General features: G+C 43.0%; 1 protein-coding gene across 2 annotated transcripts in view; it reads right to left on the minus strand.

Annotated features, from left to right (window-relative positions):
* Positions 1–271: 271 nt before the first annotated feature.
* TBC1D9 (TBC1 domain family member 9) overlaps positions 272–27,327 on the minus strand; it is a 53,628-nt gene continuing 26,572 nt past the window's right edge. Inside the window, exons 5-21 of one of the 2 annotated variants that reach the window (XM_077934052.1) lie at positions 26,291–26,552; positions 25,113–25,320; positions 22,823–23,029; positions 18,507–18,716; positions 17,264–17,414; positions 15,574–15,788; positions 14,640–14,757; positions 13,805–14,090; positions 11,833–11,962; positions 11,465–11,563; positions 11,297–11,365; positions 9,003–9,243; positions 7,749–7,814; positions 5,495–5,581; positions 4,684–4,758; positions 4,485–4,585; positions 272–2,073 (exon numbers count right to left, since the gene is read on the minus strand). In XM_077934052.1, coding sequence (XP_077790178.1) covers positions 1,372–2,073; positions 4,485–4,585; positions 4,684–4,758; positions 5,495–5,581; positions 7,749–7,814; positions 9,003–9,243; positions 11,297–11,365; positions 11,465–11,563; positions 11,833–11,962; positions 13,805–14,090; positions 14,640–14,757; positions 15,574–15,788; positions 17,264–17,414; positions 18,507–18,716; positions 22,823–23,029; positions 25,113–25,320; positions 26,291–26,552 — 3,227 coding nt within the window. In that variant the 3' untranslated portion in view covers positions 272–1,371. The remainder of the gene's footprint in view (positions 2,074–4,484; positions 4,586–4,683; positions 4,759–5,494; positions 5,582–7,748; positions 7,815–9,002; positions 9,244–11,296; positions 11,366–11,464; positions 11,564–11,832; positions 11,963–13,804; positions 14,091–14,639; positions 14,758–15,573; positions 15,789–17,263; positions 17,415–18,506; positions 18,717–22,822; positions 23,030–25,112; positions 25,321–26,290; positions 26,553–27,327) is intronic. The other variant, XM_028745061.2, reaches the window with a different exon arrangement.

A 27,327-nucleotide genomic window follows, 5' to 3' on the forward strand; every position in this document is an offset into this window, starting at 1 on the left:
AGATTTTTTGAAGGCAGCAAATATAGTTCAGGCATGTAAGAATGATTTGGACCTAATCACCTAAGAAATTTAAAAAATATTAGGCACAATCCAGTCCTATCACAGGCACATTCAGAGGATTCCCATAGTATCAACAGAGCTTTGCCCCACCCCTGGACACGGGCATGCGTACAGATAGTGTGTTTGAGGTTGGCCGGGGGGGGGGGGGGAGATGGGTCTCTTTGAGCCTCTTGGAACCCTCTGAGCAAAGGAAATATGTGCACCATGGAAGTGAGTTGTGCCGCCATTTAATGTTTTGGAAAAAGAAGCAAAGATTCAAAGTGCAGGTGCTCCATTTGTCATTCAACGTATCATTCAGTAAATTACATTATACATTATTCATCTATAATAAAGTGACAGTGTTTTCATTAAGACTTTCAAACATTCAGTTACATTTCCTTGCAAATCCCCCCCCCGTTACATTCCTGCTAATAACTGTTTTAAAATGAAGACTTAAGCTATGAATTCTTAATCTACCATACACTAGGTTTAAAATGTTCAACAACATACAATTATCTACAGAATTTTATTAAAAACCCTCTCATTTTTAAAAGGGGTACTATGAATTGTTTAGGTCAGGATGTTGGCATGTGTCAAGGCAAGTCCATGGCGGTATCCCTGAAGAATGTATTTTAAAAAGTATTAGGAATCACTGGCCTCTCTTTAAAAAAAAAAAAAAAATTATATCAAGAGACATCCACCAGGGATGCTGCACAGAACTTACTTTCGAGTCCTAAACAAGTTGACAGCATCCCTTTCTATTTTTAGCGCAGCCTACTAATCTCGTAACAGGCATCGGGTTCCAGTGCACACATGGTGCTCCTTGCCTGCAGCAGCTTCTGCTTCCCGATTCACGGCAAGTGAGGGAAGCAGCTCTGCGTGAGCCAAAGGCATGTGAACATTGTGCTACCTCCCTCAAGGGGAATGGCAAAGACAAAGGAACTCCATGTGCACGCTGCAGCACACAATGCTTCTGCCACTTTTAAGTTCTTCCAGTTTCTTCCTTACCAGGATTTCAGGCCTGTTTTTAAAACATACACAAACTTTGTTCATTTCTAGACTTAAAATTGTACTAATTGTCACCATTTATCCATGGATAGCAATACTAATAACATACCCACCACTGACAATGATCCCCTCCCCCCCTATATATTGACGATAAGACAAGCATTCTGATAATGTTTCCCACAGAGAGAGAAAGTTCAATATAACATGTTCACATAAGCAAGAACTACCACCTTTTGAAAACACCAGGACCTGTGCCAGGCAGTAATAAATATGTAATAAAAACCAAAAAATAGTTTTTTAAAAACCCTCCCTACCTGGGCCCACTTAGCCTGACATAGCAGAGATTTCGTAGTCACTCGCAGATATTATGGGTTTGCCCATCATCCGCACATTCTTGGCATTTGTAATCCTTGCCATCATACAGACTGGCTTGTCGAAATACCGCACCAGGGCAGGTTCAGTCAAGAGGGAAGCCAGAAACTGCTCAAAGGTGATAGCCCAGTCTCTGTCGATGCTCATGCTTCTAGGTAGAGAAGGGTTGCTGCTTCGCACTAAAACAGTGTCCTCCCCGATGTCTTCACAATGCAACTTGTCTTCCTCATGAGAGCCTGCACTTAGGACGGAATAGGAAGACATGGAGCTGTCGTCTTTAGTATCGTCATCTGAAATAAGCATGGAAGAACCAGCTCCATTGTCTCTAGGAGAAGAATCTTCCAGCTTGATGTCCTCCATCTGTGTGCCATCACCACAAATATTCTCTTCCTCATCTGCAAGGAAGCCATCTTGAAAAGGGTCACGTTGTCCAAGGTGATACTGCTGGCTTCCCTTCTTCTGAAGCAGTGCGTTCTGAATGGCTTTGCTGCTACTCTCTGCCTCCTTAAGAGGCTGCACACTAAATAACTTACCAACTTCCCCAATCTCCAAAAGCAAACTTGTCACAGCTGCAGTAGCGTGGTAAAGATCCTGCTCATTGGGGTCTTCACTAAACATGTTATACATTGTCTTGCACAATTCAATAAACTGCCCCTAGATGCAAGAGAGAGGAACAAGGTTTTGTTTCTTAAATATCTATTATACTTTTGTATGGGGCTCCAAGTTGTCTCCCATTCTAGATCGTGACCATGTCCACATTTGCTTAGCTTCAGCAGTAACATGTATTAGGTGCTCCCAGTTAATCGACTGAGATGCAGGGGAATTAATGGGAAAAGGAAAAGGAGAAAGGCACAATTGTACTCTGTATATTCCTGGACATGTAATACCAAATTAACAATTACCAACATATATTTAAACTTGACAAAATCAGTTCATTTAAAAAAATTCATATAAGTGTTACTAGCATCTAGTGCTTATGCCAATCAAGCAAACTTTTCTGAGGCAGATTATGGCAACAGAGATTCCTGCATATTCTTACCCAAAAGAATGCATGCGCCAGCCTAAGCTGCTCTCCTTAAGCTATGTAGAAAAAGATTAAAAGTTAGGCATTTATTAAGTCACAGGGCTTAATCTCGAAAAAGTATGTGTATACGAGGGGAAGCTGTGTAACTATAGGTGACAACAGAGCCATCCCTAGGGGCGTGCAAATCATGAGGCAAATCATGTTCTTTGGGTGCACTGTATTACACAGGGAAAATCTGCCTCTGAAATTTGAACCAAAAGGCAGAGAGCCTAGACTCCCATGTCTTTGAAGAAAATGTCTAGATTAGAAGAACTCTGAATGCTTTTAACAGGTGACAGGGATTGACTCTGAAACTATATACGAACAAAACATGCTTCTAACTCCCTGCAAGTGCCTCTTGAACTTGCCTATGCCAGCAAAAAACTTTAAGACGTTTGGGATTCAATTATACCAGTTGTTTCAAGGACATGCACCTTTTACTTAGGATTCCCATCCTGCTAAAAAACAGAAAAGAGCGGAGTACGCTCTAGAAAGTACTTTAATTGTTAACTAAATTCAGAGTGCAGGCTTTTTCTTTAGGGTTACTTACAACATTCTTTGGCTTTAAGCAACTAAGCATTAAGTGAACTAACGGACTTCAGGATTTGCCCCACATTCCTGCAGTTGAATGTGAATGTGTTGAGAAAACAAAACTACCAATCTCTCTCTCATACATGTGCCTTTTTCAGAGGGAGGGACTTTGCTTTTTGAAATAGGGGAGGGGGGGAAATAAGCTATGCCACCAGCTGACTTTTGAATGCAGGCACACCCCTCTTCCCATGCCTGCTTTTCTGGGGGCTGTAAAAGGGGATCCAGGTGAACCAGGGGTCCTGCCCAATCACTGGCCAGTGTTACTTAGCATTTGGGGCCTGTTCCCAAATGAGGCTGCCTCCACATAAAGGTGTGGAACCCCTGAAAGTGCAGGACCCAGAGGGGTCACCCTACTGTGTAGGACAACTCTGGATGACTAATTAAACAATCTATGAGGAGGAGATCCAACCTTGCAAACTTCCCTGTTGTGAGCACATAAACCACCACCACCATGCCATCTCTGATAGCAGCAACAGCAAAAGAAAAAGAAAAAGAAAAGGGGGTGTCAGTGAGATCACAGGCGTCTTTGGATCTGCTAGATCAGGCTTCCTCAATCTCGGCCCTCCAGATGTTTTGGGACTACAATTCCCATCATCCCTGACCACTGGTCCTGCTAGCTAGGGATCATGGGAGTTGTAGGCCAAAAACATCTGGAGGGTCAAGGTTGAGGAAGCCTGTGCTAGATCTAAACAACTCTCCTATTCCCTGACATGTCCCCAGAACAGATTAGAAAGTGCACCAGCCCTGGAGATGGAGTTATTGATTTTGAAAGCTACTGGGACTAATGGGAGATGAAACTCTAAAAGAAAGAAAACCACTGGTCAAAAAAGAAGAAACCTAGAGAAACACCCTCAACACAAGCAAGGCTTTAGATTTGGTGGTGTCTTGACTTCATATTCTTTCCCTTCCCTCTTATCTCTCCCTCTCACACAAACCTCTGCCAATCTTCATTTCATTATGCACCTGAAATTTAAACAACTTTTTCCAAAGCATTATCATGCAAACAAATTGTGCATTTTTCTCTTCTCGGTGAATGAACTTCAAATGCACCAACAATATTCTATCAACATCCCTCTTCAAAGCTAAAAAAATAAGGGTGATTCACTTAAAAGTCTTACATTTTTGTTCAAAAATGACTAAAGGATTTGATCCACAGATCTTTGTATGGGTTGCTGCATGCATTCACCTGTTGAAAAAATGGCTTATGCTGCCAGCTTTATCACTGATTGCCAGCTGGGGGGAAGTGGGAATAAAGGGGCTCCTTTATTTGCATTTAGAAGTGTTAGGGACTAACATACCACCTATGTTACAGAATGCACTACTTGCAGACTCAACAACCTACCCTGTGCTTAGTTGCTGGATACAGGGACTGAGACCTTACACACCTTTTTGTGTGTTAACAAAAGCTTACCTGATTGAGTTTGGGCAAGTCCTTTGCACTCTTTGCTTTGGCTTTATTCTCTTGGCTCCACATTCTAAGGTAGTTTCTATTATCTTGAGAGTTCTTCTTACCTAATACAAATGTTTTGCCAAAAAGTAAGATTATTTTTTTGGGAACAAGTTGGATAACAAAAAATTATTTCCCCATCCCCTCCAATTTAACTTCATACCTTTTTCAGTTTTCACACTCACATTAACGAAACCCTCATCTGCTCCATGTTTGTTCCTGCCATCTACGCCAACAACTAATGCACAGAAAGAACAAAATTAATGCACTTTGAGACACCTCTGTATTTACACATTTGGTTACATTAGTTAAGCACAAGACCAGGAAAGCTGGTATCAGCCAGGCCTTCTCAGGGTGTTTCCAGACATGTAGCAATTCATCGCTCCCTTTTTTTCCTAGACAGCTGATGAGTATCACACTTTTGGTATGTGGGCATCCTGCTGCAATCTCTCCACACAAGAAGGCATGACATACCATAGACGATGGCACAATTCATCTGAGTACCACCTTTTTTAAAAAGCGTCTCATATTAAAAAAAGCAAGCTAATTTCTGCTGCCACTATACACCATTCTGTGCCTACTCATCCTCAACTGGGAACCTAGCCTGAGCCACAACCTCAGAGAAGGTGATCGGATATGCCCTTCCCTCTCCACATCAAGTAAATTTCTGTGACCTTTGTTCACAGAGGGGGTACACCAAAAGGATCCAACACCTTTCTGGTCTCCTGAAACTCCCCTCTACCCCAGAAACTTAAACTACTCCAACCATGAAGCTGATGTGGTTTTTTTCCCTTCCAGAAGGCCAAAGGGAAGAGGGTGATTTATTAAATCCACAGTCCTGATATTCAGAGAGAAAACTGCAGCTGGCTTCTGTTTTATTTTGGGTGCAAGAACCTTTGAGTTTATATTTGAAGGGGAAATTGGGAAATTGATGCGGTCATGAAAGAGGAGAGATCTGAGGTAAAGTCCTGTACCATGTGTACACTCTGGTGTGATGTCTTCAAAGAAGTACTGTGTTGCTTCAAAAGCAGAATCCGGCTCTTCTTGATCAGAGGATGGGTCTGCGCATAGAAGCATCAAGCATCATCATACTTGGACAGATCAACCAACCCACTTGTACATATCAAAAATGCCAAACCCCCTCCCACTACCAATATATATTACAGGTTTTTTTTAAAGCGATCTATTTCAGGGCAATAATAAATTACAGTGGTACCTCGCAAGACAAACGCCTCGCAAGACGGAAAACCCGCTAGACGAAAGGGTTTTCCGTTTTGGAGGCGCTTCGCAAAACGAATTTCCCTATGGGCTTGCTTCGCAAGACGACAGCCCATAGGGAAATCTCTGGGACAGCGGGGAAGCGCAGCGCGTCTTCCCCGCTGTCCTTGGACCTCCTCCGAAGCCTGGTAGCGGGGCGGGGACACCTCCTCCCGCCGCCGCCGGGCTTCGGAACGATGCCCCGATGCCGGGCGGGGGGGGGGGGGAACGCCTCCGCGCGCCATCGGGACGATGCCCCGATGCCAGGCGGCGGGGCGGGAACGCCTCCCCCCGCCGCCCGCCATCGGGACGATGCCCCGATCCCGGGCGGCGGGGGGGGGGGGGGAAACGCCGCCGCGCGCCATCGGGACGATGCCCCGATCCCGGGCGGCGGGGGGGGGGGAAACGCCTCCGCTGCCGCGCGCCATCGGGACGATGCCCCGATCCCGGGCGGCGGGGCGGGAACGCCTCCCCCCGCCGCCCGCCATCGGGACGATGCCCCGATCCCGGGCGGCGGGGGTGGGGAACGCTTCCGCCGCCGCGCGCCATCGGGACGATGCCCCGATCCCGGGCGGCGGGGGGGGGGGAACGCCTCCGCCCGGCATCGGGACGATGCCCCGATGCCGGGAGGCGGGGCGGGAAGCCTGGGCGCGCTGATCTCAGCGCGCGCAGGCTTCGGCATGCTGGCACCTGTCCGCAAGCAGCGGCAGCGCTGCCGCTGCTTGCGGAGAGGTCCGCGAAGCCTGGGCCGGACAGCTTTTGAAGGCAGGCGGGGGGAGCAAAGACTTTCGCCCCACGCCAGCCTTCAGAAGAGGTCCAGGACCTCTTCTGAAGGCTGGCGGGGGCGAAAGTCTTTGTCCCCCCTGCCTGCCTTCCCAGGGGCTTTTAAATCGCCCCGGACAGCGGAGAAGTCCTCCGCTGTCCCGGGTGATTTTAAAATGCCGCCCGTCAGCATTTTAAGATCGCCCTGGACAGCGGAGACGTCCTCCGCTGTCCCAGGGTTTTTTAAAATGCTGGGGGTGGGAAGAAAAGCCCTTGTCCCCCCCCCCCCCCAGCCTTCAGAAGAGGTCGGGGGACAGACTGTCCCCGGACCTGGTCTGAAGTCGGTTTCCCTAGGAACGCATTAATTGATTTTCAATGCATTCCTATGGGAAACCGTGCATCGCAAGACGAAAAACTCGCAAGACGAAGAGACTTGCGTAACGAATTAATTTCGTCTTGCGAGGCACCACTGTACTAATGGATAGGTTTATGAAACAGCATTTCCTATATAGAAATGCGTCTTAAATGTCTGATATAAAAGTCTTGGGCACAGGTGTCCTTATATGTGCCAATTTAGATGAACAAAGGCTTAATTATGGTCTTTGTAGAAACCTGCAGGTTCTCGGAAGCACAGTGCTGGGCATCACAAGGCAAACACATGAATGTCAGGGCAATTTGTGGATGGGCCCTAGACATTAATGGCACATGTTTTAATAATAATGGAAACAACAAACTATTGCATACCTGTAGCTTCCAGATCCTGCTGGATTACAACTCCCATAATCCCTAACCACTGGCCATGCTGGCTGAGGCTGATGGGACTGGGGAGTCCAAAAAAGATCTAGATGGCCGCACAGTCTCCACCTGTTATTTATAGTAACTAGATGCTATGTATTTATTTTTGGTCTATATGTTTATTCCATTTAGCACTGCCGTGCATATCTTTTTGATGACAAACAGAGTTATGGCTATGCCCCTATATACCCCTCTCATATACTCCTCCCCATTTAGTATGCGCAAATAGAAATCTCAATACTTGTTGGTGGATGAGTTACAGCAAATGTCCCATCAACAGATGCAATCCTATGCATGTCTACTCAGAAGTAAGGCCCACCGAGTTCAGTGGGTCTTACGCTCATGTTAAGGAGGCCAAGAATGGCACCGTTAGCGGAATCTTTAGGTATCTGGAATGGCCCTCTGCTTACTTACCAGGCAAAACATGCATTTTATACAGTAGCTTCAGCTTCTCTGTAAGATCTCCATGGCATGCTGCACCTAGAAGTCATCACATTTGCTGTATCAGAATTACTAATTATATTTTAATGTGGCACACACACTCTCCCAGACATTTAGAAATTAGTTATCTATCTTAAACAAGGAATTATACCTTATTCATATGTAACCTCTACAAACATACATAGCAAGTGCAGTGGGGGGAAGGGAAGGATTTACCTGCTTCTTTAGATGGTATATATAGAGAAAACAATAATGTAGTAATCCATCTAATGTGGCCACATAGATACAATTTAGACTCTATGTCTGAAAAAATAAACTCATGTATTCCAAATTAACTACTGAAGAGGGATCAAACAGTTAAATACTGGACTTTAGCTTTATGTTGGGGATTGTAAACTGTGTGCACATCCAATATGCATCTCAATTGCTTAGGAATATATTTGCATAATTGCAGTTTAGTTTGTTTGAATCCACCCACCACCATTGCCTTAATCTGAAATTTTTTTTTGCCATATTATCTCACAGCAGAGTACATGCTGGGGAAAACTTTGACTATATGAGAATTTCACATGCATCAGATAAACTGCACTTTTGTTAGAAAAGACAACATGCCATGAGCAAACTTTACTGGCACACAATGTACCTCTTTTAAATTCTTAACCACAAGATATTGAGGCATTAATGTGCTGAGCGCAATTCAGATGTTGCTTGTCTTTTGGGATGACAAATTCTTTACACACTTCAAGTGTTCCAATGTGTTTAGATAATGGCTTATTATGTAATTACTACACAATAAATATATATCTATTTTTTTTAATGGCAGCATCCAAATCCAAATAAAAACTGCAGGTTAACAGGTATAAGCTCTGATATTTCCCTTCTATTACATTCAAAAATATATATTAAAATTGAAATTGAAATACTTTATTGTCACTTGTACAACTTGTATAGTGAGATTGAGAATTGAATCTCATTGTGTATAATGGAATGGGGTTTTTTTTGGGGGGGGGGAGAGAATAGTAATTGCTCCTATTAACCTATTGCTTTAAAATGACTGCCAATGATATAAACATATCCAGGTTATGAGAGCACATGTGTATATAGCCTTTTAAAATGCAATTATCTCACATAAGGCTGCATACCAAGCCAATGATTTCACAGTTAATGCAACTGGGAGAGACAGGCCTCAGGTTTACTAAAGCAGTTAAATACATGCATTCTTCTTACTTAGTCCAGAGACAAATTCCCGAAAGTTGATTAAGGAATCTCCGTTTTCATCCAACAATCTGAACAAGCGTGCCGCCAGAACATCAGAGTGAGTACCACAGGCCCAAGGAAAGAGGAGAGCAAACATGCCCTTGAATTGCTCAAAGTCAATGCGGTACTGTTCTAAATAAGGCAAGCTTGGGTCATGGCGGTCCGTGGCATTGCTGGTGCCTCCCCAGTAGCAGCTAGTGAGATGCTCTGCCTGAAGAAAAGCAAGGCACACGACATTGCCATTATTAGGACAATATTCACATCTCTTCTGGCAGCAGCATCTGCCATCATGATTTACGCTACTTTTGAACAAATGCAATTGTTGACAAATTCCACCTGACCTAGAGTTGGCACACAGAGTGGTTAACATTACAGGACTATTACTGCTATACCAGGACAGAGGTGCCAACTTGAGTAAAATATTGGGAGGGGACCCAGGTAAGCCCCACCCTGCATAATCAATCACATGACATGGCACACGATTTGAATGGCAATGCCCATCAACTGGGAGGGGGAGGAATGGCCCCCTCAAATATTTTACTGGGGTGGCTGGAGGAATCTCAGCTCCTAGGAGTTGGCACCTATGTACCAGGATGACCTATTCTCCATAAAGCACAACCGTAACACAGAACCTAAATAAGATTACACCATCTACATTTTGTAGTCACAGAATTTTTTCTATTATGAAAAGTTCACAGGTGCTATGGAAACACTGGTTATACACCCCCTCTCCACACATGTGAGTAACGATCAGGGACACGACTGTCAACCATGGAAAAGAAGCTTGCATCTATGCAAAAGCGTTTTATTGATCAACTAATTTCATTACATTTACAGTGAACGCTTGGGTTGTGGACGTGATCCGTGTGGGAGGCACGTTCGCAACCCGCAGCATTCGCAACCCTCAGCGCCGCATCTGCGAATACGCGGGTCGTGATTTAGTGTTTCTGCGCACGCGCCGAAACCTGGAAGTAACCCGTTCTGGTACTTCCGGGTTCAGCACGGTGCGCAACCTGAAAATGCGCACCTGAAGCGTCTGTAACCCGAGGTATGACTGTATAACCTGCTTTTCTTGTCTGGAACTGAATATTTATTAACCTGTGCAAGCAGAAAAGGATGCTATCCAGACTTTGCCTTCTGCAGACAGAAAGGCTCCTTCCATTCATGGAAGGCTTTTGATCAAGTGCAGGGATCCCACTAGTAACATGGTTGCGACAGAAGGAGTGCCACACAGTTCTAACACAGTTCCAGAGGATCCCCAACCCTCAATAACTGTATGGGAGGTGATGTTGAGGGTTTCAGTCAGTTTCTTCCACCCTCTGCTAGTGGGGCTGTCCCTCAAGTTGAACTCCACACAGATGGTGCTCCTGCCCATTGGAGTGAAGTCCAGATTTGGCCATATGTACTGATATACACCTCAGCTTCCATTATACCATGGCTATAGGGACCTTGCTCTAGTAATTGACATAAACGGCCTCGGCCCAGTATACCTGCAGGAGCATCTCCACCCCACTTCATTCAGCCTGGACACTGAGGTCCAGCTCCAAGGGCCTTCTGGCAGTTCCCTCACTGCGAGAAGTGAAGTTACAGGGAACCAGGCAGAGGGCCTTCTCGGTAGTGGCACCCACCCTGTGGAACGCCCTCACATCAGATGTCAAAGAGATAACCAACTATCTGACATTCAGAAGACATCTGAAAGCAACCCTGTTTAGGGAAGTTTTTAATGTTTGATCTTTTATCGTGTTTTTAGTATTCTGTTGGGAGCTGCCCAGAGTGGCTGAGGAAACCCAGCCAGATGGGCAGCAACAGCAACTAAAGGAGAGTTGCCTCTCCAAAGTTAGTGTCATGGATCTGAGCTCTCTGTGTTGCTACTGAGTTCCTTTTTCAATATATACTGCAATGGTGTTTTTGCAAAAAGTTACTGGATTTTTAAAACAACAACCACAAGAACAATTACTCGTGATTACCAATGTGAAAGAGCATCTACATGACAATTATATGGTTGGTTTCATTTCCCAATCTACACTTACTTTAATTAATATATTCCATCCACATATTTACCATCAAAGTGGAAGTGAAATAGTTGCTTCTGCATTATGGGTTGAACTCAAACACAGCTTATAGTTTTTTCCTTTTTCAAACTGTTTTGACAATCAACTGAAATTTCACTGAAATCAGTGAGAAAATATATATGGAAGTGTACACAGGCAACCTACATAATACTACTAAGCAATGAATGAACTAGACAGCTATTTCAAATTTACCTTGAAAAGGGCATAGAGTTCCTCCAGCTCATCTATTGTAAAAGAGGTTTCTGTCACTATGGTCCGTACCTTTCAAAATGTGTAAGCAGAAAGAGTTTAGGCGCATGTAAGGCATTAGAAATCAAAACTCAAGAGACAATTGATTAAAATGGCACTCCAAGAACCTACCACATTGCGTTTGGTTGTGTCTTCTAGAGTCTGGATCACCTTCAATCTCTGTTTGAATCTCATTTGTTCAATCAAATCTGCCCGTATGCTTCCAAATTTCTAAAGGGAAAAATTATCACTCAGCTTTGCTGTAAACCTAGACAGTCAGATCTGTAACTGGTTAAAGAACAGGGAGCAAAGAGGAGGAATAAATAGGACTGTTCTCAAAATGGAGAGATGGGAGAAGTGTCAATATTGGGAACTGAGCTTTTTAATATGCTCAAACATAACCTAGAGTTAGAGCAGTGTGAAGCCTAACATGTTGCTTGTTTTTGTGTTTGTTTCCTCACGTTTTTACATTTAATCACTGATTTTTTTTGTCAAATCACCTCATAGGAAGTTCTGATGAGCCTGAAGATATCCACCTCAGGATAAGGCCCTACATCGTCACTGAGCAGTGAGTGAAGGTGAGGAATTGGTGGCAGAGTGCTGTCCTTATTGGTCACGCTGTCCAAATACCTACAGGTGGGAAAAGGAATCAAATGGAAGCACTGTAAGGCACGTCTTTGCATGTAAAATTAATCCAAGCTTAAAAGCACCATACATTCCATTTGTCCCCCAAAATTTATTTAAAACACTCACACCCACCAAGTTCGGGTTTGTAACAGTGCTTAGTATGGGCATCTCCAGGTAAGGGCTGGAAATTCCCCCTGCCTGAAGCCCTCGAAAGCCACTGCCAGTCAGGGTAGACAATACTGAGCTACATGAACCAATGGTCTGAGGGAATAAAGGCAGCTTCCAATGTTCCTAAACAACTCAGAATGAACTCCAAATGATTGCAGATTATAGCATCAACCCTGTAAAGGAGACATTTACTAAACAACCTTGTGTTTGTGATGGAGACTGGGAGATAATGGCTCAGCTAAGGCTATTCAGCTGCTGCCTTCCAGTTAGCTAAACGAAAATAATAATGTTGGCAGAGCTTGTTGATGGAAGTCAAGTGGTAGGATGTCTGGCTTTTGGATAGTCACAGAACACCATGTGGAAGAAAACGCTCCCCAGAGAACAGCATGACCTGCGACTAAACTCTGAATAAGACAGACCTGAATTTAAGCACCAGCCTAGTAGCCATAGGCCAGGCTTCCTCAACCTTGACCCTCCAGATGTTTTTTGGCCTACAACTCCCATGATCCCTAGCTAACAGGACCAGTGGTCAGGGACGATGGGAATTGTAGTCCCAAAGTATCTGGAGTGCCAAGTTTGCCTATGCTTGCCATAGGCTATCAGGAATGCCATAAAGTGAATGTTGTGGGCTAGTGGAGGATGGACTGAGTGCGACATCCCTCCTCTCAACCCAGCATGAAAACCAAGTGGGTTGCTAGAGGAAGAAAGTCCCATTTTCTACACCCAGCATGCAAATGCAGCTGCCATTCCAACAGGCTAGTAAAATCTTTTGAGGCTAGTAAATTCTATGGGCTTGCTTGGACTGTTGTTCAGTCTGTACCAAGAGACTGCGCCATATAACTGAGTTGAAATGCATATGTTCTGCATGTTCTGGGTAATTTCTCAGTATGAGCCCTTAGTAACAGAGCTGGGAAAGACTTTGCTTTGGGTGCTGTTGCCAGTTCAGCACTGTCAGTACTACGTGGCACTGAATCATGTTAGTGGCTCCTCTAAGGCAGCTCTTTCTAATGAAATCAAATCATAGTGGCAGAGACGGGGGGCGGGGTGGGGGGAAATAGACTCGAGCAAAGCTGCTCCAGTGCTAGTGAGTGGCTAATTAGGGAGACAGAACACAATGAGTCAAAGTTATTCATTTAATGGCTATGCTTTCCCTTTATTACATGGAAAGCCCTTTTGGCAATGCAAAGTTACTGATTTAAATGGGGGAGTGGTGTGCTGCAAGAGCATTATGTACCACGGTCACAACTACAAGATATTTTAAGCTTAGTTTATATGTATATGCTGCTTTTCCACATGGAACTGTGCTGAAAGTAGCTCACGCCAAACACCTTACTGTCAACATATATAACAATTGGAATACGTAAAAGCAAGTTTGTTATAAGACATTATAAATTCAAACAAAGCAAAAAAACAGTTCAATACGTATCTTATAAATTCAACATTACAATGAAATAGTCTAGACTTAATGCATAACAATTACAGTGCTGGGAAGAAGCTGTGGGGAAATATTTAAATATTTAACCATCCTAGTTAACAATAAAACTGCTAGCACATTTGCAAAAAGCTAAGCAGGGTCCTGTATGGTTTAAAATTGGATTGGGGGGGGGGGCGCTGCATGTTGAGATTCCTGCATTGCAGGGAGTTGGAGTAGATGAGATTCCCAAAGGGAAAACTTACCTTCCAAGCACTGTCATCGCTTCCCCGTCATCTTTACAATTCAGCAACTTGTCAACATTTGCATCTAGCACAGCCAGTGCCAACTGGAATATCACCTTTATGCCTTCATAGAAGAAACAGTCCACAACAACCACGGCACTTTCAAAGGGCATTACACTGAGGAAGAGTGTGAGGAACCAGGAAAGGGATATAGTGGAGATGACCCCCAAGTCCTGCATACAGTCATATAATTGTGGAACATAATCTCGAGCTAACTCTTCAAAGACACCTTGATCCACCAGAGCTCCTGCAACACATAATCAGTATTTGACATATATGAAATGTTGATTCATAGAACGTGCATTTAAGCCTATCTAGAAAAGCAGTGTGCAATAATTTTGCAATTAGCTTACACTACATTACAATATCTTGCCACTCAGGAATCATCCTTTCATCATTAATTTACTTATTGTGTTTATGTATTGAAAAGAATCTGCTTCATGCAACTGACAAAACATTACAAAATCCATTACTCTGGGTCCTATTGCTCTAACTGGATCATCATAATAACATAAGGTCTTTATTGATTTTGACTTTTGCAGACTAAAAACAAAAATATATTTTATAGACTAGAAACAAAACAGGGAATGGCTATGTTTGGACATGATGTGAAACAAGTTATAAAAGGCAGTTCTCCAAAACACAAGGCAGAAGCCCAGCCACTCAAATGTCATTCAGCATCAATGAATTCAAGTATCCTTCCCCCATTGGTAGACCAAACCTCACTTTCCGGAAGTTTAAGAATTAGGTCTGAAATTCCCAGTGATTATGCTCTTACAAGTCTCCTTTGACATACCAACAACTCTCGTGTTGTAGTAATCTGGCAGCATGCGCTCACACAAAGCCACAAGCAGCCAGAATGCTTCCTCTTCCTTTGCATACAAAAGCAGTACCGATGTAACAATATTCATGGCCTAGAAAAAAATACATTCAAAAGTACATATACTAGATGTTAAATGGTCCAGATAACAGAGTCAATCAACAACAGCCCTAATTTGGGCCTAGTTTCAGAAAGTAGCAAGTGATTCCACAAAGTATTTTTCGAAGATGTTGAACCATGCAGCCTGGCCAATGTCAACAAGTTATCACACACTGACACTCTCTCTCTCTCTTTCTCCCTCATTCCCCATTCCCTTGGAAATGTGCAGAGGCAAAAGCCATGCTTTTCAAAGTCCAAGGTATGTGACTAAAAATGGAGAAGTAGTCTACTGTGTTACTACATAATAGCAGTTTTAAACCAGTCACCAGTTTTAAACCAAAGTCACTCCCTTTAATGGCAAACCAGGTGGTGGATGCTGGTGGTTCTGTAGTAGCCACAAGATGGATGTATCAGCATGCTAAAGGGATCCCTGAGGTTTGCAGAAGTTCTACCCCACCCCAAAAAATCTTAAACATCCAGATGCACACAAGCCCAATGATTATCTGAGTATATTCAGCAGTGTCAGTTGGAAATGAAAACCAGAAAAGACCAAGTGTGGGAGGAGAAGAGAAGAGTTGCATGCCCTGCTTGGCTGGACCTTGAAAAGGAGAATTCCTGTTATAAGGGATCATATATTGCAACATTTTGCTGCAAGTCCCACTTGTTAAATTCCAGGAAGATTTAAAATTTCCAACCTACTCTACTAGATCAAAATTTACCATAAGTGCATGGAAGGTTTGGCCTCTGTGTGCAACAATAAATAGAGGGATAAGGAATTTGGGTTCTTCAAAATGAAATGAGTTTGAATTACCTGGCAGTATCCTATGTTTGGATTTCTAAATGCATAAGCAGTTAGTACTCTTCTCAGAGCAGCAATACCCATCTCATTCTGGAATGCAGGATGCTCTGGGAGAGAGCGGTGCAAATCCCTCTCAATCTCTTCTGTGGCGAGATTGTATTTCCCCATAGACTTCTCCACCAAGTCTTCATAATAGCCAGCGTGGGTGGCCATTTCATTAATAGCTCCTAAAAATGCAACAGAGCAAAATTGACAAAAGAGAAAGTAGGTTACAGATATAGGCCAGGATCCAAAACAACTGCACAGTGAGTTGTGCATGCCCACGGAGGACATGCCCCCCCCCACCTGCAATGCAAATTGGCAAATCATTTTTGAAGCGAAGAAGGTTTTCACAAAGTCTGTGATATGGCATAAGGGTTTGCCGTTAAAATAATAATTAAAAAAAACCTCTCTCACCATTCAAATGTGCCTGAAGTGATTCTCTGGATTTCAGCCACTGAGTACAATAATCAGGTCCTATTCTTACAAAACCTCCCATGCTCAAGTTAACTGTCATAGACCTTTGGTTTACCACAGTGAGTTAACACACCTGCCTCCTCTTCTATGAAAAGTTTTGCAGTCTTAGTGGTAAGCCTACTGTGAGAAATCAAAGATATTCTGTATACAACCCCAAATACAGCCAAGCTAACAAGTGTGTTTGTGTTTCTGTGTATACACACACACACACACACACACACAGAGAGAGAGAGAGAGAGAGAGAGAGAGAGAGAGAGAGAGAGGGAAATGTTCATTCAAATAAGATAGCAGAATGCAGTTTTATGTTCTGTGGTAAGCTGCTTATAAATAGGTCATAAGAAATTTGCAATCCCCTTAATAGTTTCTCACGCCTATTATGTAAGCCCACAAAAAGCCTGCTTTGAGTTATAAGTCTCGCTGCTGGCTCCATGATTTGGGGGCACTTCAGCAAGGCATCCTCAGGTGACCCCAGATTGGCTGCACAAACTGAGAAGTCTATCGTTCCATCTCTCTTTGTCTTGGTGCTGCATATAAAGCAAAAAAGGTAGGCCATTGGAAGTGTCTGTTCAGGTGCATGGACAAAGCTCTCACTGCTCCTTTTCTCAACCCAGGAGAACAGATTTAACTGGTAAGTTCATTTCTCTCTAATTTAAAAAAAGTATCTGTCAATCCCTAGCAATTTAATGAAGTACAAATTAGTCCACCTACCTGCTGTTAACTAAATTCCTTGTGGAACTTGACACCTATGCCTACATCACAGAGGAGAAGTGTGAAGGGCCCTTTTATATGCTTTGCTGTACACTTCTTCTGAAGCAAAATTATTTTGGGCTGCCAGGAAGACACTATTGATTGACTCGAAAGGAAAACAGTTTCCTGCAGTGAACAGCAAGCCAGCTTTCCCACCAAGAAGTTGAACTTCCAAATATCTTACTTCGTTTTCACTGGTTGGTAAAATATACCTCACCAATTTAGGCCACAATCCTAAACACAATTACCAGCAAGTAAATTCCACAGAGAGACTTTCTTCTAAGTAAACACACTTAGGACTGCAATTGTCAATCTCCATTTATCTGCAGCCAACATGTCCACTAGGGCACTGACATAATGAACTCCACAGAAGGATAAAGATCATATGGGAAACCTTTGACTTACCATTAATAAAACAATGTTATCTACTGATACCCACCTGACAGGAGTAGCCAGAGTTCCCCTCTCATGCTTTCCGGAATACCTTTCAGCACAAGGTCTCTTGTTTTCTCAGTCCGATACATACAGATGCCTTGGCCATATTCTGCGAAATGAATCTTCCAAGCTTGTTCTTTCAAAAATTCTTTTGCCTTAAAAATAATGGAGAGTACGATATACAGAACGAAAAACACTGTGTAACACAATCCTGTAATGCAAAAGAAGAAGCCACCCCCCAAAATGTCATTTAATCCTTAATTTTATTATCAGGAGTGGTGTTCAGACTACTCTTTCAGCAAAGCTTTCTCAGTATACTCATTTTTAACATGACATTTTCTCATCTTGATGTCGCCTCCTAAGCATTTATGTACGTCCCCATGTACAGACGTATTTGCAAAAATGCTACAAGCACTAACTATTATGACATGATGATTTCAAAATAAACTAAAATGACATGCAGGCAAGGAACATTTTCCACCCAAAAGCCACATTCTCTTCTGGGAAAACTTCTGTGGGCTACATACCCACGGCGGGCATGGCTAGTGGCAAGAGTGGGTAGAGCAAGGAGTGCAAATTACCTTTGTACAGTAGTAGGCGAGTTTCCTACACAAACACACATCCATTTCTCAGCCCTTTTTGCTTTCCTGGATGGAGAATAATGAGAGTTCAAGGACACATTTCAGCCAGGCAAAAACACTCAAGGAAAATATTGCTGCGGTGTGTGTGTGGGGGGGAACCTGTGGAGAGATCCAAGGGCCAGCGAGAGGCCTGGAAGGCTACATTTGGTCTCTGGGCCTGAGGCTCCTCACCCCTGGACAACATCAATCTCTCCCTCCACCTTGTTGACAACAAAATCCATAAGGAAAATTAATAGGTCTAAGTCAGTGGAGAGGAACCTCAGGCCCAGCGGCCAAATGCAGCCTTTTAGGCATCTCTTTTTGGCCCTACTCCATCCCAAACACCACATGAGTGCTTTTGCCTGGGTACAATGTGCCCTTGAGCTGCTATGACGCCTTTCGCCTACCTGGATGGAAGATGACTGGTGTGTGTAGCAACCTGTGACACTTTGGCATGGCTGGAGTGCAACCTGCTGTGCCACGGTAAGAGTCACCTGGCTCTGCCCACTCCTGCATCTGTTCCCACCCACTGCTGGTATGAGGAAGGTATAGTTCACATCTGTCAACAATTAATGCAGTAATCCAAATGAGAGTTAAAAAGAAGAAGAAGAAGAAGGCGTGACCTACTAATTTAGGGTTGAATTCTTCAGGTGAACGCCTCCGGTACATGGTCATTAGTGCCTGGGTTACAGTTGGGATGCTGTTGCCATTCAGGTTGAACTGCCGCTCTCCATCTGCTTCGGAACTAAGGCTTCTTTGAGGGCTTGAGGAGAGAATGCTACTTGTCCTTGAATATACCTGAATGGAGGAGGGGGGAAATCCCCACAATTTTATGAACTGTTCAGGTGCGGGAAGGAAAAGGGCAAGGATCAGTTTGTTTCCACGGTGCTAGGATAGTGGTACCCACCGAGTTGCGAATTGCAGATGCACACAAGGGCTTTCTGAGTTTTTAAATAGCTACATGTCAGGAAGCAGTTTGGCCCGCGCCTCTTCTCCTGTCACACTGCCTACCCTTCTCCGCTGCCAGCCTTTGTGCTGAGCTCAAGTAATTGGAACTACAAGTAATTGGAGGGTGGGGAAGGAAAGGGCAGCCAGACTGCAGCACTGCAGCAGACAATCCACTTTGGCCAAATGCATTCTGCCATGAAGCCTCAAAGGCATGGCCCACCCCCACCCACGGCACTCGAGTCAGAAGCCTGAACCCCTTCCAATTAGAAGCCGGCACCATGGTTGTTTGCAATGCTGGATTCCTGTGAAAATCATAAAGGAACTGCAGTGGATTTCAGGACTGAAATTCGGACAACAGAAACAAGCTCCAAGGAGCACAAATGCATCCAACCAGTAAAGCATTCAATCCTTCCATAAAATATTTTTAAAATGTTTTCTATAGTATCCCACACCCCAAGGCCGCATCACATTATTTGAATGGAAATGGAAGGTTTTCAATGAGCAACATAATACGTTTATGAACTTCCACTGGCAAGGTTATTAAAAATATGTACCTAGGAGCAATCTAAGAGCTGATTTAGAAGAGCAATAAAATTATGCTAGTTCTGAAGGATACCGTGGTCCACAAAGTCAGAGCAGCGATTTGCCAGAAGACATTTGCACCTTCGGGGTTTATTATTATTAAAGAGGAGCTTTGTATAAATAACAGCTCCCAGAAACTTAATTGGTAAAAGCACTGGGCAAACTAAATGTGCAACAGCTCTCTTATCAGAGATGCTCAGCTTGTTGGGGGAAGCAATATTGCAGTGGGCCTCTTGTGGCCCTCCTGTAATCATACCCTCCTGTTAGCAGTCTGGCAATTCAATGGATGCACTGCCATGCGTGTCTGTCAGATTCTGTCTCTGGGACAGTAGCTGTATTCATATGCTGCACTAATCTGTGGTTTAGTTCTATGTGGATGAGCCAGAATGAGTCTGAGTGAACCTGGGACCCTGGTTTTAAAAAATGAAACAATAATCAAAGGCAACAAACCTCTGGTTAGTTTAATTGGCCAGCTTAATAACCCAGGATCCCTTGGAAGGGGAGCATGCTGGGTCTCATCCAGGTAGTGGTAAACCATGGTTCTGTGCTACTAGCAATTGTGGACAGTGTGAAAGTGATCACCTTAATAACATAAAAGATGGAAGCCAAACTGCAACCAGATTCGTATGGGAGGTAATAAAGGGGAAGCAGAAACGAGACAAGATCTCCAAGCAAGAATGGTGAACAGCTTTTCAACACTGCAGTTTTAAGTTAAATTGATTTTAATGACTTTTTTAAAAAGTGTTTAAAGAGACAGAGAAGCCTCTAGCTTTTCAATGCCCTTATGTGTCCCCTCTGACTTCCTAGTTCCAGATGAAAGCTTACTGTGCATGAAGTCTACTGCCATCCATGCCTGGAGGATTGTGTTTAATGTGGGGAAAACAACAAACCGTCTTGTGGTATCTTAGAGACTAGCTCATTTATGCTAGCATAAACCAAACAATGGAACTTCAATGGGAAATTTCAGGGTAGGGTAAAAGCTGCTGAATTAGCACTTTCAAGATGTTCAATCTATCACTTGTGGCTTGAATTGAAATAACAGGTTCTAATCCCACTACAGGTGTTGAATTAATTTATCAATGCCAGGATGCTTCTGTTATCAACAGTGTTTCATGAATATCTAAGTAATTATTTTGCATACACTTGAGCGTTAACACAAATCATCACTGTCTTAGCTGCTTTTCCCTGCCTGCCAAAGTTTGTGGGAAAAGCCTTTACCATGATACATGTGTTAGTCTTTAAGGTACCACAAAATTCTGCTGTTTTGGCTGCAACAACCTAACATGGCTACCCCTTTGGGAACTTGGCTTAGTGCATCACAAGTTGTTTGGACCCACAGCTGAAAGAAGCCCCATGACCATATTGCGCCGAAAGCAGGAACTGAGGGACCATTGACTGCTTACTGACCTTTCCAAGACTGTGAAAGTATTTATACTTCCAGCCATTATTAAATCAGTCATGCTCAAAAATAGCACATGTCAAAAGACAAATACAGTTAACTAAATCATCTGATTCAAAGAGGTGAACTTTTAAATGGCTTGTTGCCACTTTTTTTTAAAAAAAATCTGACCATAATTTTATGATTTGACAAGCTAGACACTATGTCTTAAAATCTTCAGTCTTGGTCATTTGGTCATTTCTCCAAGCTCATTAGAATCCATTTGTAGTATAAACAAATTACTTTTATAATTAATTACTGCAATTTTATGTGCACTCCATCATGCTACTTTCTGCTGGGTTTTTACTGCCTTGTATTTCATTTCCAAGTTGGCATACATTCAGCAGTCTATAGCTGGCATTTTGCTGACACCAGCATTAGGCAACTTTCCAGACAAGAGGATATCTTCTGAATATGGGTAAATATTTCCTCTCCCCTTCCCAACATTTAACCTTAAAAGCAGATAACCTCTTTTAATAGAGGATATTTGGTTTTTCTGAAACCAAGGTTCTGGGACGCAGAGTTAACAGTTGCTGATGAGATTACTCAGTCTCCATGCGCCAGACTGTGTCTTTGTCTAATTCTAATATACACATAGACGGGGTTTACGATGCAACACCAAACCACAGGTAGTAGTTATGCATCCAAGTATTTGGCCTGTGTGTTTTTTGGTTCCCACACACCCAAGCAATCTTATGATTGAGGGAACCAAAGTATGCAAAGCACTAATGGTCAGTATGGTGAGGCAGAGCCATAGAGCCACCCTCCCAACACTGGCCTTGCTACAGTTTACCTTGGCAGGGTTAGGTAAGGTTGGGGCTGTTCAGATGCAGCACCAGGAGTGCTAAATTAGTTGCACTGTTGCATCTGCACAAACTTGAGCAGGCCATCATCCTGCGCCCAGCCCTGTCCAGGTAAGCTATAGTGCCACCACTCCCATCACCACTGCTATGAACTTGAAGCTCCATGATTTGGCCAAATTGGGCCAATGTGATCAGCTAAGCAGTCTTTTCTTCTTTTTTTGAGGGGGGGGGAAAGATATTAAGACATGCTGAAACAGGCTGTCCCCATATTGCTGACATAGCCCTTCAGCACTACATGAGAAGTGCAGAAACAAATATTCAACCCCGGTTGATTTGAGCTCAATCCTGGTATCTGTTTCAGATTTCAAGAAAATGTGAAACAACACATTTGCCCTCTAATTATGGGCAAAGATCTTCTTTTCGTTACTTGAATGTAGCCACAGCTCGTCTCCAAACCCTCTTGTATTAGGGAACAGGGGTTCTGAGTCAAAGCATAACTTTAGGAGCCCTGACACCACTCATTTAAAAGTTTTGTGGTATGGAAAAGGCTTTTGATGCAGTGAACGGGCACCTCTGATACATGCAAGTCACAGGGCAACTGTGTGGCAAGTAGATAACATGGTGTAAAGACGTTTTTCTGTGCAGACATATGGACTAGCATATATTTCCATAGATATCCCCATAACTGCTTTGTGGATGCAGCTATCAGAGGTGCTATTATGCTTTCAGAGGGCATTTATTATGTCCAAGCAGCTTTCTTTCCCACAAAACATTGATCATACATGTGCTTAAAAGCCAACATAAGATTTTCAGGGAAGTACATGATACACAATTTTACACCCTACACTATCAGAATGCAGCAGCAGCCTTCTGTCCAATGTGCAATTTTTACATGTCCAGGAAAAGACTGATATGAAAGCATTTCCAAACAGTCAATGGTTGATGTGCATTCTTAGATGAAAGATGGGCATGAAAGGGTTTAACCATATGCCTACCTAAATGTTTGGCTCAGCAATTTTTTAAAAAGATCAAAACAACCTAATGTCAATGGAGTTCTGCAAAAAGGAATCTTTACACAGAATTTATTACTTGGGAGCAGCTACTTGAAATTATATCATTTTACTAATCTGAAATTAACTGAATACTTCCTGACATTGACGACATCTACTCACCTCATCATCTGAGCTGTTGTAACTGCCAGAAATCTCTTTTTCAGAGTATATTTTGGAAGTAGTTTGCTGGAGAAAATCAGAAATTCTCTGAACCAGAAAGTCTCTGTCTTTTAAATTGGCAAAGAGAAATGTCATTCGATTTTTGGTGCTAATAGACAATGGGCTAGGTAATACACTAGAGCTGTCAGCCTTTTCTACAATAGTCACCTAAGGGAGAGGAGGGCAAAAGAAAATACACACATACAAATTGGTCATATTCCAACAACATCTGGCAATGGCACAATCTTAAATACAATTGGATTATCTAATCATTTTCTAAGGCACCCTCACAGCAGTGAAGCTGAATATCTTATGGCCTTTCCATGTATCCATTTCTGCACACTTCTGGAGCTGCACAAGGATCACAGTCTTATGATATAAGACTAAATAATCTATGAGATCTATCAGTCTGAGCAGGTCTACCAGAGGCACCTAAGGATGAGGGCTTAAGGGAAGAGGTACAATTTTCTTCCAGGAACTCTGAGAGCTATAACATTTTGTTATTCAGCAAAGAAGTGAGTAAATATCCCTCGAAAAGAGCGCTACTGCGATTTAGCAATTCGATGATGTTTCAGACATTTAGGAAATCTGCATTTCAGAACAAAACTGGCCAGAGCAAAAGCAAGGTACAAGGTGGTAGCAGAAATCTAAGAGTAGTATGGAGACAGGTTGTCTCATTTAGTGACAGTCTCTTGCCCCAAACTGTGCTAATGCCAGGAATATAGAAAACTGCCTAATACCAGGTCAGAGAATTTCTCTCTCTAAACCAATATTGCCTATCCTGAATGGCAATGATTCTACACGGTCTCTCATTATCATCTGCTGCTTGAACACTTTTAACTAGAGATTGGAGGGACTGAACCAAGGACCTTCTGTATGTGAAATATGGTTCTATTTCTGAGATATGGTCCTGCTCCTAAGTCTTAACATTGGCTCATATACAATTAACTGTGTAACACTCTCTCTCTCTCTCTCTCTCTCTCTCTCTCTCTCTCTCTCTCTCTCTCTCTGTAGTTGTGAGATTTTCATTTCAGGAACAGTGCATTAGTTAGAAATGAAAACAGTATGCTCAGAGACCCTTCTGAAGACCATGAAGAAAAGTTTTAAAAAGCTTTAAACCACTGCTTCCAGATAGCTTATCAGAAGCAATAAAAATTGCATTAGGCACTTCAGGATAATAGGCGTTTCAATGTACAGAGGCTTTAGTTTCAGTTTGCAGGGTTTTTTATTTTAATGATCTATGGCCAAGCATTATTACAGAGTTTTAATGTTTCATTAGCAGAAAGGGTAATTTGTTGCCATCCTCCCTTTCATTTAACATATCCTATTAAATTGTATTGAAATATCAGCAGCTATGTCTCAGTTACTTAAATGATATTGTCTTAATACTTCTCCCAACCAGGTTCTTACTTCCTTTATATAAGCTATAGATCTGTTCATAATGCAAGAGAGCCACATTAACAATGCATATTTCCAATTAAAAGGGAAAGTGTTTTGATAGTCCTTCCTAAGAACATGAAAGTAGCCCTTGATCAGGCCAATGACCCATCTAGTCCAGCATCCTGTTCTCACAGTGGCCGGCCAGATGTCTATGGGAAGTTCACAAACAGGACCTGAACACAACAACACTCTCCCCACTTGCAATTCCCAGCAAACTTCCCAACAGGTCCTTTTTATGTATGACTTATACTACTACTACTACTACTACTAATAATAATATTAACAGAACCAGAAATGGAGGGATCCTAATGCAGAGACAGTGTCAGTTTGTTGTAAATTATACTAAGCAAGCAATGGAGTTCATTGCTGAGATTCTCCCTGGAAGCTAAGGAGCCCGTGAACTTGACTTAGGTAAGGTAAAGGGACCCCTGACCATTAGGTCCAGTCGTGGCCGACTCTGGGGTTGTGGCGCTCATCTCGCTTTATTGGCCGAGGGAGCTGGCGTACAGCTTCCGGGTCATGTGGCCAGCATGACTAAGCCACTTCTGGCGAACCAGAGCAGCGCACGGAAACGCCGTTTACCTTCCTGCTGGAGTGGTACCTATTTGTGTACTTGCACTTTGACGTGCTTTCGAACTGCTAGGTGGGCAGGAGCAAGGACCGAGCAATGGGAGCTCACCCCGTTGCGGGGATTCGAACCGCCGACCTTCTGATCGGCAAGTCCTAGGCTCTGTGGTTTAACCCACAGCGCCACCCACGCCCCGAACTTGACTTACATGGTATAATAAAAATGGCCAGACTTGATACCCACCTCTCGTAGAGGGATGATGAGGCTGCACAGGTTTTCTTCCTTGCTAGTGAAACAGATGTAATTTGTAGACACAAACATCTGACCCAAGATGTGCATTTTGTTAAATGGAGTCCAGAGGGTACAATCGGTATGTCCATCTAACTTTTCGTCCTTCGGAAGCCGGAACAAAGCACGGTACCTTTCACTCTTTGCTCTGGCATCAAGATCCCTGAACAAGTGAGCAGTTCAAAGTTTCGTTGTTCATATTAAAATTCAATGTGCATGCGTATGTCTTCAACAGATTAGATAAATGTACATTGTAAATTAATTCTGCACAAGCACAAATAAAACACCAGGAAATGATATTCTATGGGAGAAATCTGTCATAGCAGTGCTGATGTTTGTATGCTTCATTTATATTCATGCTTTCTGACAGCCTTATAAATTACACCACAAAAATCACTAGCCTGCAATATTTGTCTGCTTTTTACTTATAAGAGTACAGCTGGCTCTCTTTATTTACCCTTATGAGTAAAAAGCAGGCTAATAAAAAATGTTGCAACACAGCAGGTTGGTGGAGGAAGAACAGAGCATTCCCTGCATTCCTTCTACTCCTCCTCCTTATTTATTGTGTCAATGCACTTCCATGCAGGATGAAGCTTTGCCTCCTGTGCATATAAACAAAGAGGACTGCCATTGGACGGAAGGCCTGCTCCACCACAAGCCCTTTTCTTTTCTATACTGGATGCACAGGAAGAGGCCAGCATGGAAATGTAAGAAGCCACTGGATGAAGGATGAAGCCTTCCATTCTTCCTCTGGAAACCTACTGGTTTTCTTTGCTGGGTGAGGAGGGCTTTCCCCAGCTTCAAGCAAGTTCAGGAGGTGTTTAAAACACCTGGAAGGTTTTCATCTGGTAAAAAAAAGCTTGTAGTGTCAGCACCTGATATGCCTCTTTCTAGGGAGAGCATTCCAAAGTTAGGGTGCTACTGTAGAAAAAGGCCCTTACCTTGTGCACCAGTCCTTAGTCTCCATTTCAAACAGCTTCAATCTTTACATGCTTAATTCTAACTACATTCTACTAAGGTCAAAGGGCCTATAACAGTCCATTGCAGAATGTTGCTATTTCAACAGGGCTATTATTGTATACAGAGCTTTGAAATACAGGGATATATGTGAATATAGTGACTTTGAAACCTACCGTTTTAGTGCAGATACTTTTTTGGGGGACTTCTTTTTAAGTCTGGGCAATGACCTGTCTTGCTCAAAGCCTTCATTGTCCAAGAGCTGTCTCATGGCTATGTTGGCAAGTTGTTCCATTAGCTTAAAAGTTTCATTGATGTTGAGGAAGACTGAAAAGAAATGCTGACTGGACCTTGTGCTAACTTTGATCACATCAGGTAAAAGCAGAGTCGCATTCTTCTCAAGCTGGGTGATGTCAACCCACCGGATGACTAGCTTGGCTAATGAAAAGAAATCAAGAGTAAGCAGAGAACAAGACCTTTCAACATTTTCAAATCCAAAAACCACTGGTGATAAAACAGCAAGCGTTTTAACAACCCTATGCACTTCTACCATTATCTTGTTTCAGGGCTCTACAGTGCATGTTTATGCAGAAGTAAGTGTCACTACTTTCAGTGGTCGCCCCCCCCCCCCCCATTTTAATTGTGTTTAGGACTGTAGCCTCAGTACAGTGCTGCACTTGGTGCTAGTGGGTCCGTTTTGTCAGAAACACAACAGTAATTAAGAATTCTGCCATGCATACTTTCAGTTTCAAATAATCTCATTTTTTAAAAAAGCAAAATTCTACACAACCAATGTTTAGTTTGCAAACAAGTAAACTTCAAGCTATGGTTGAACAAACAGGATTGTTCGACTAGCTTGTACAACTAACCAGCTTTGGTTGGTTCACACATCATTCTAAGGCTGAGATCCTTTGAAAATGGAAGTCAACTTAGCAATTCCTCCTTCCAGGGAGGATAAGAGGGAGAGAGCAAGAGCCTGCTGCTTTGTTTGGGCTTGCTGTGCTTCACCCCATATAAAAGTGAACTAGCCCAAGCTCAAAGAAGATCAGGCTCTCTACAATTAATAGTCAATATAGTTAACTGGAACCAAGTACAAAAGCATTATAACCACTGAATGCCAGGTTGCTGTGCACAAGCAACAGGAACTGGCTATCCCATTCATGCCTTGCTTGTAAGCTTCCTGGAGGCATCTGTCCGGACTACAGAAAGAGCA

The sequence above is a fragment of the Podarcis muralis genome, chromosome 9 (genome assembly GCF_964188315.1).
Source record: "Podarcis muralis chromosome 9, rPodMur119.hap1.1, whole genome shotgun sequence".
In the NCBI taxonomy this organism is placed as follows: domain Eukaryota; kingdom Metazoa; phylum Chordata; class Lepidosauria; order Squamata; family Lacertidae; genus Podarcis; species Podarcis muralis.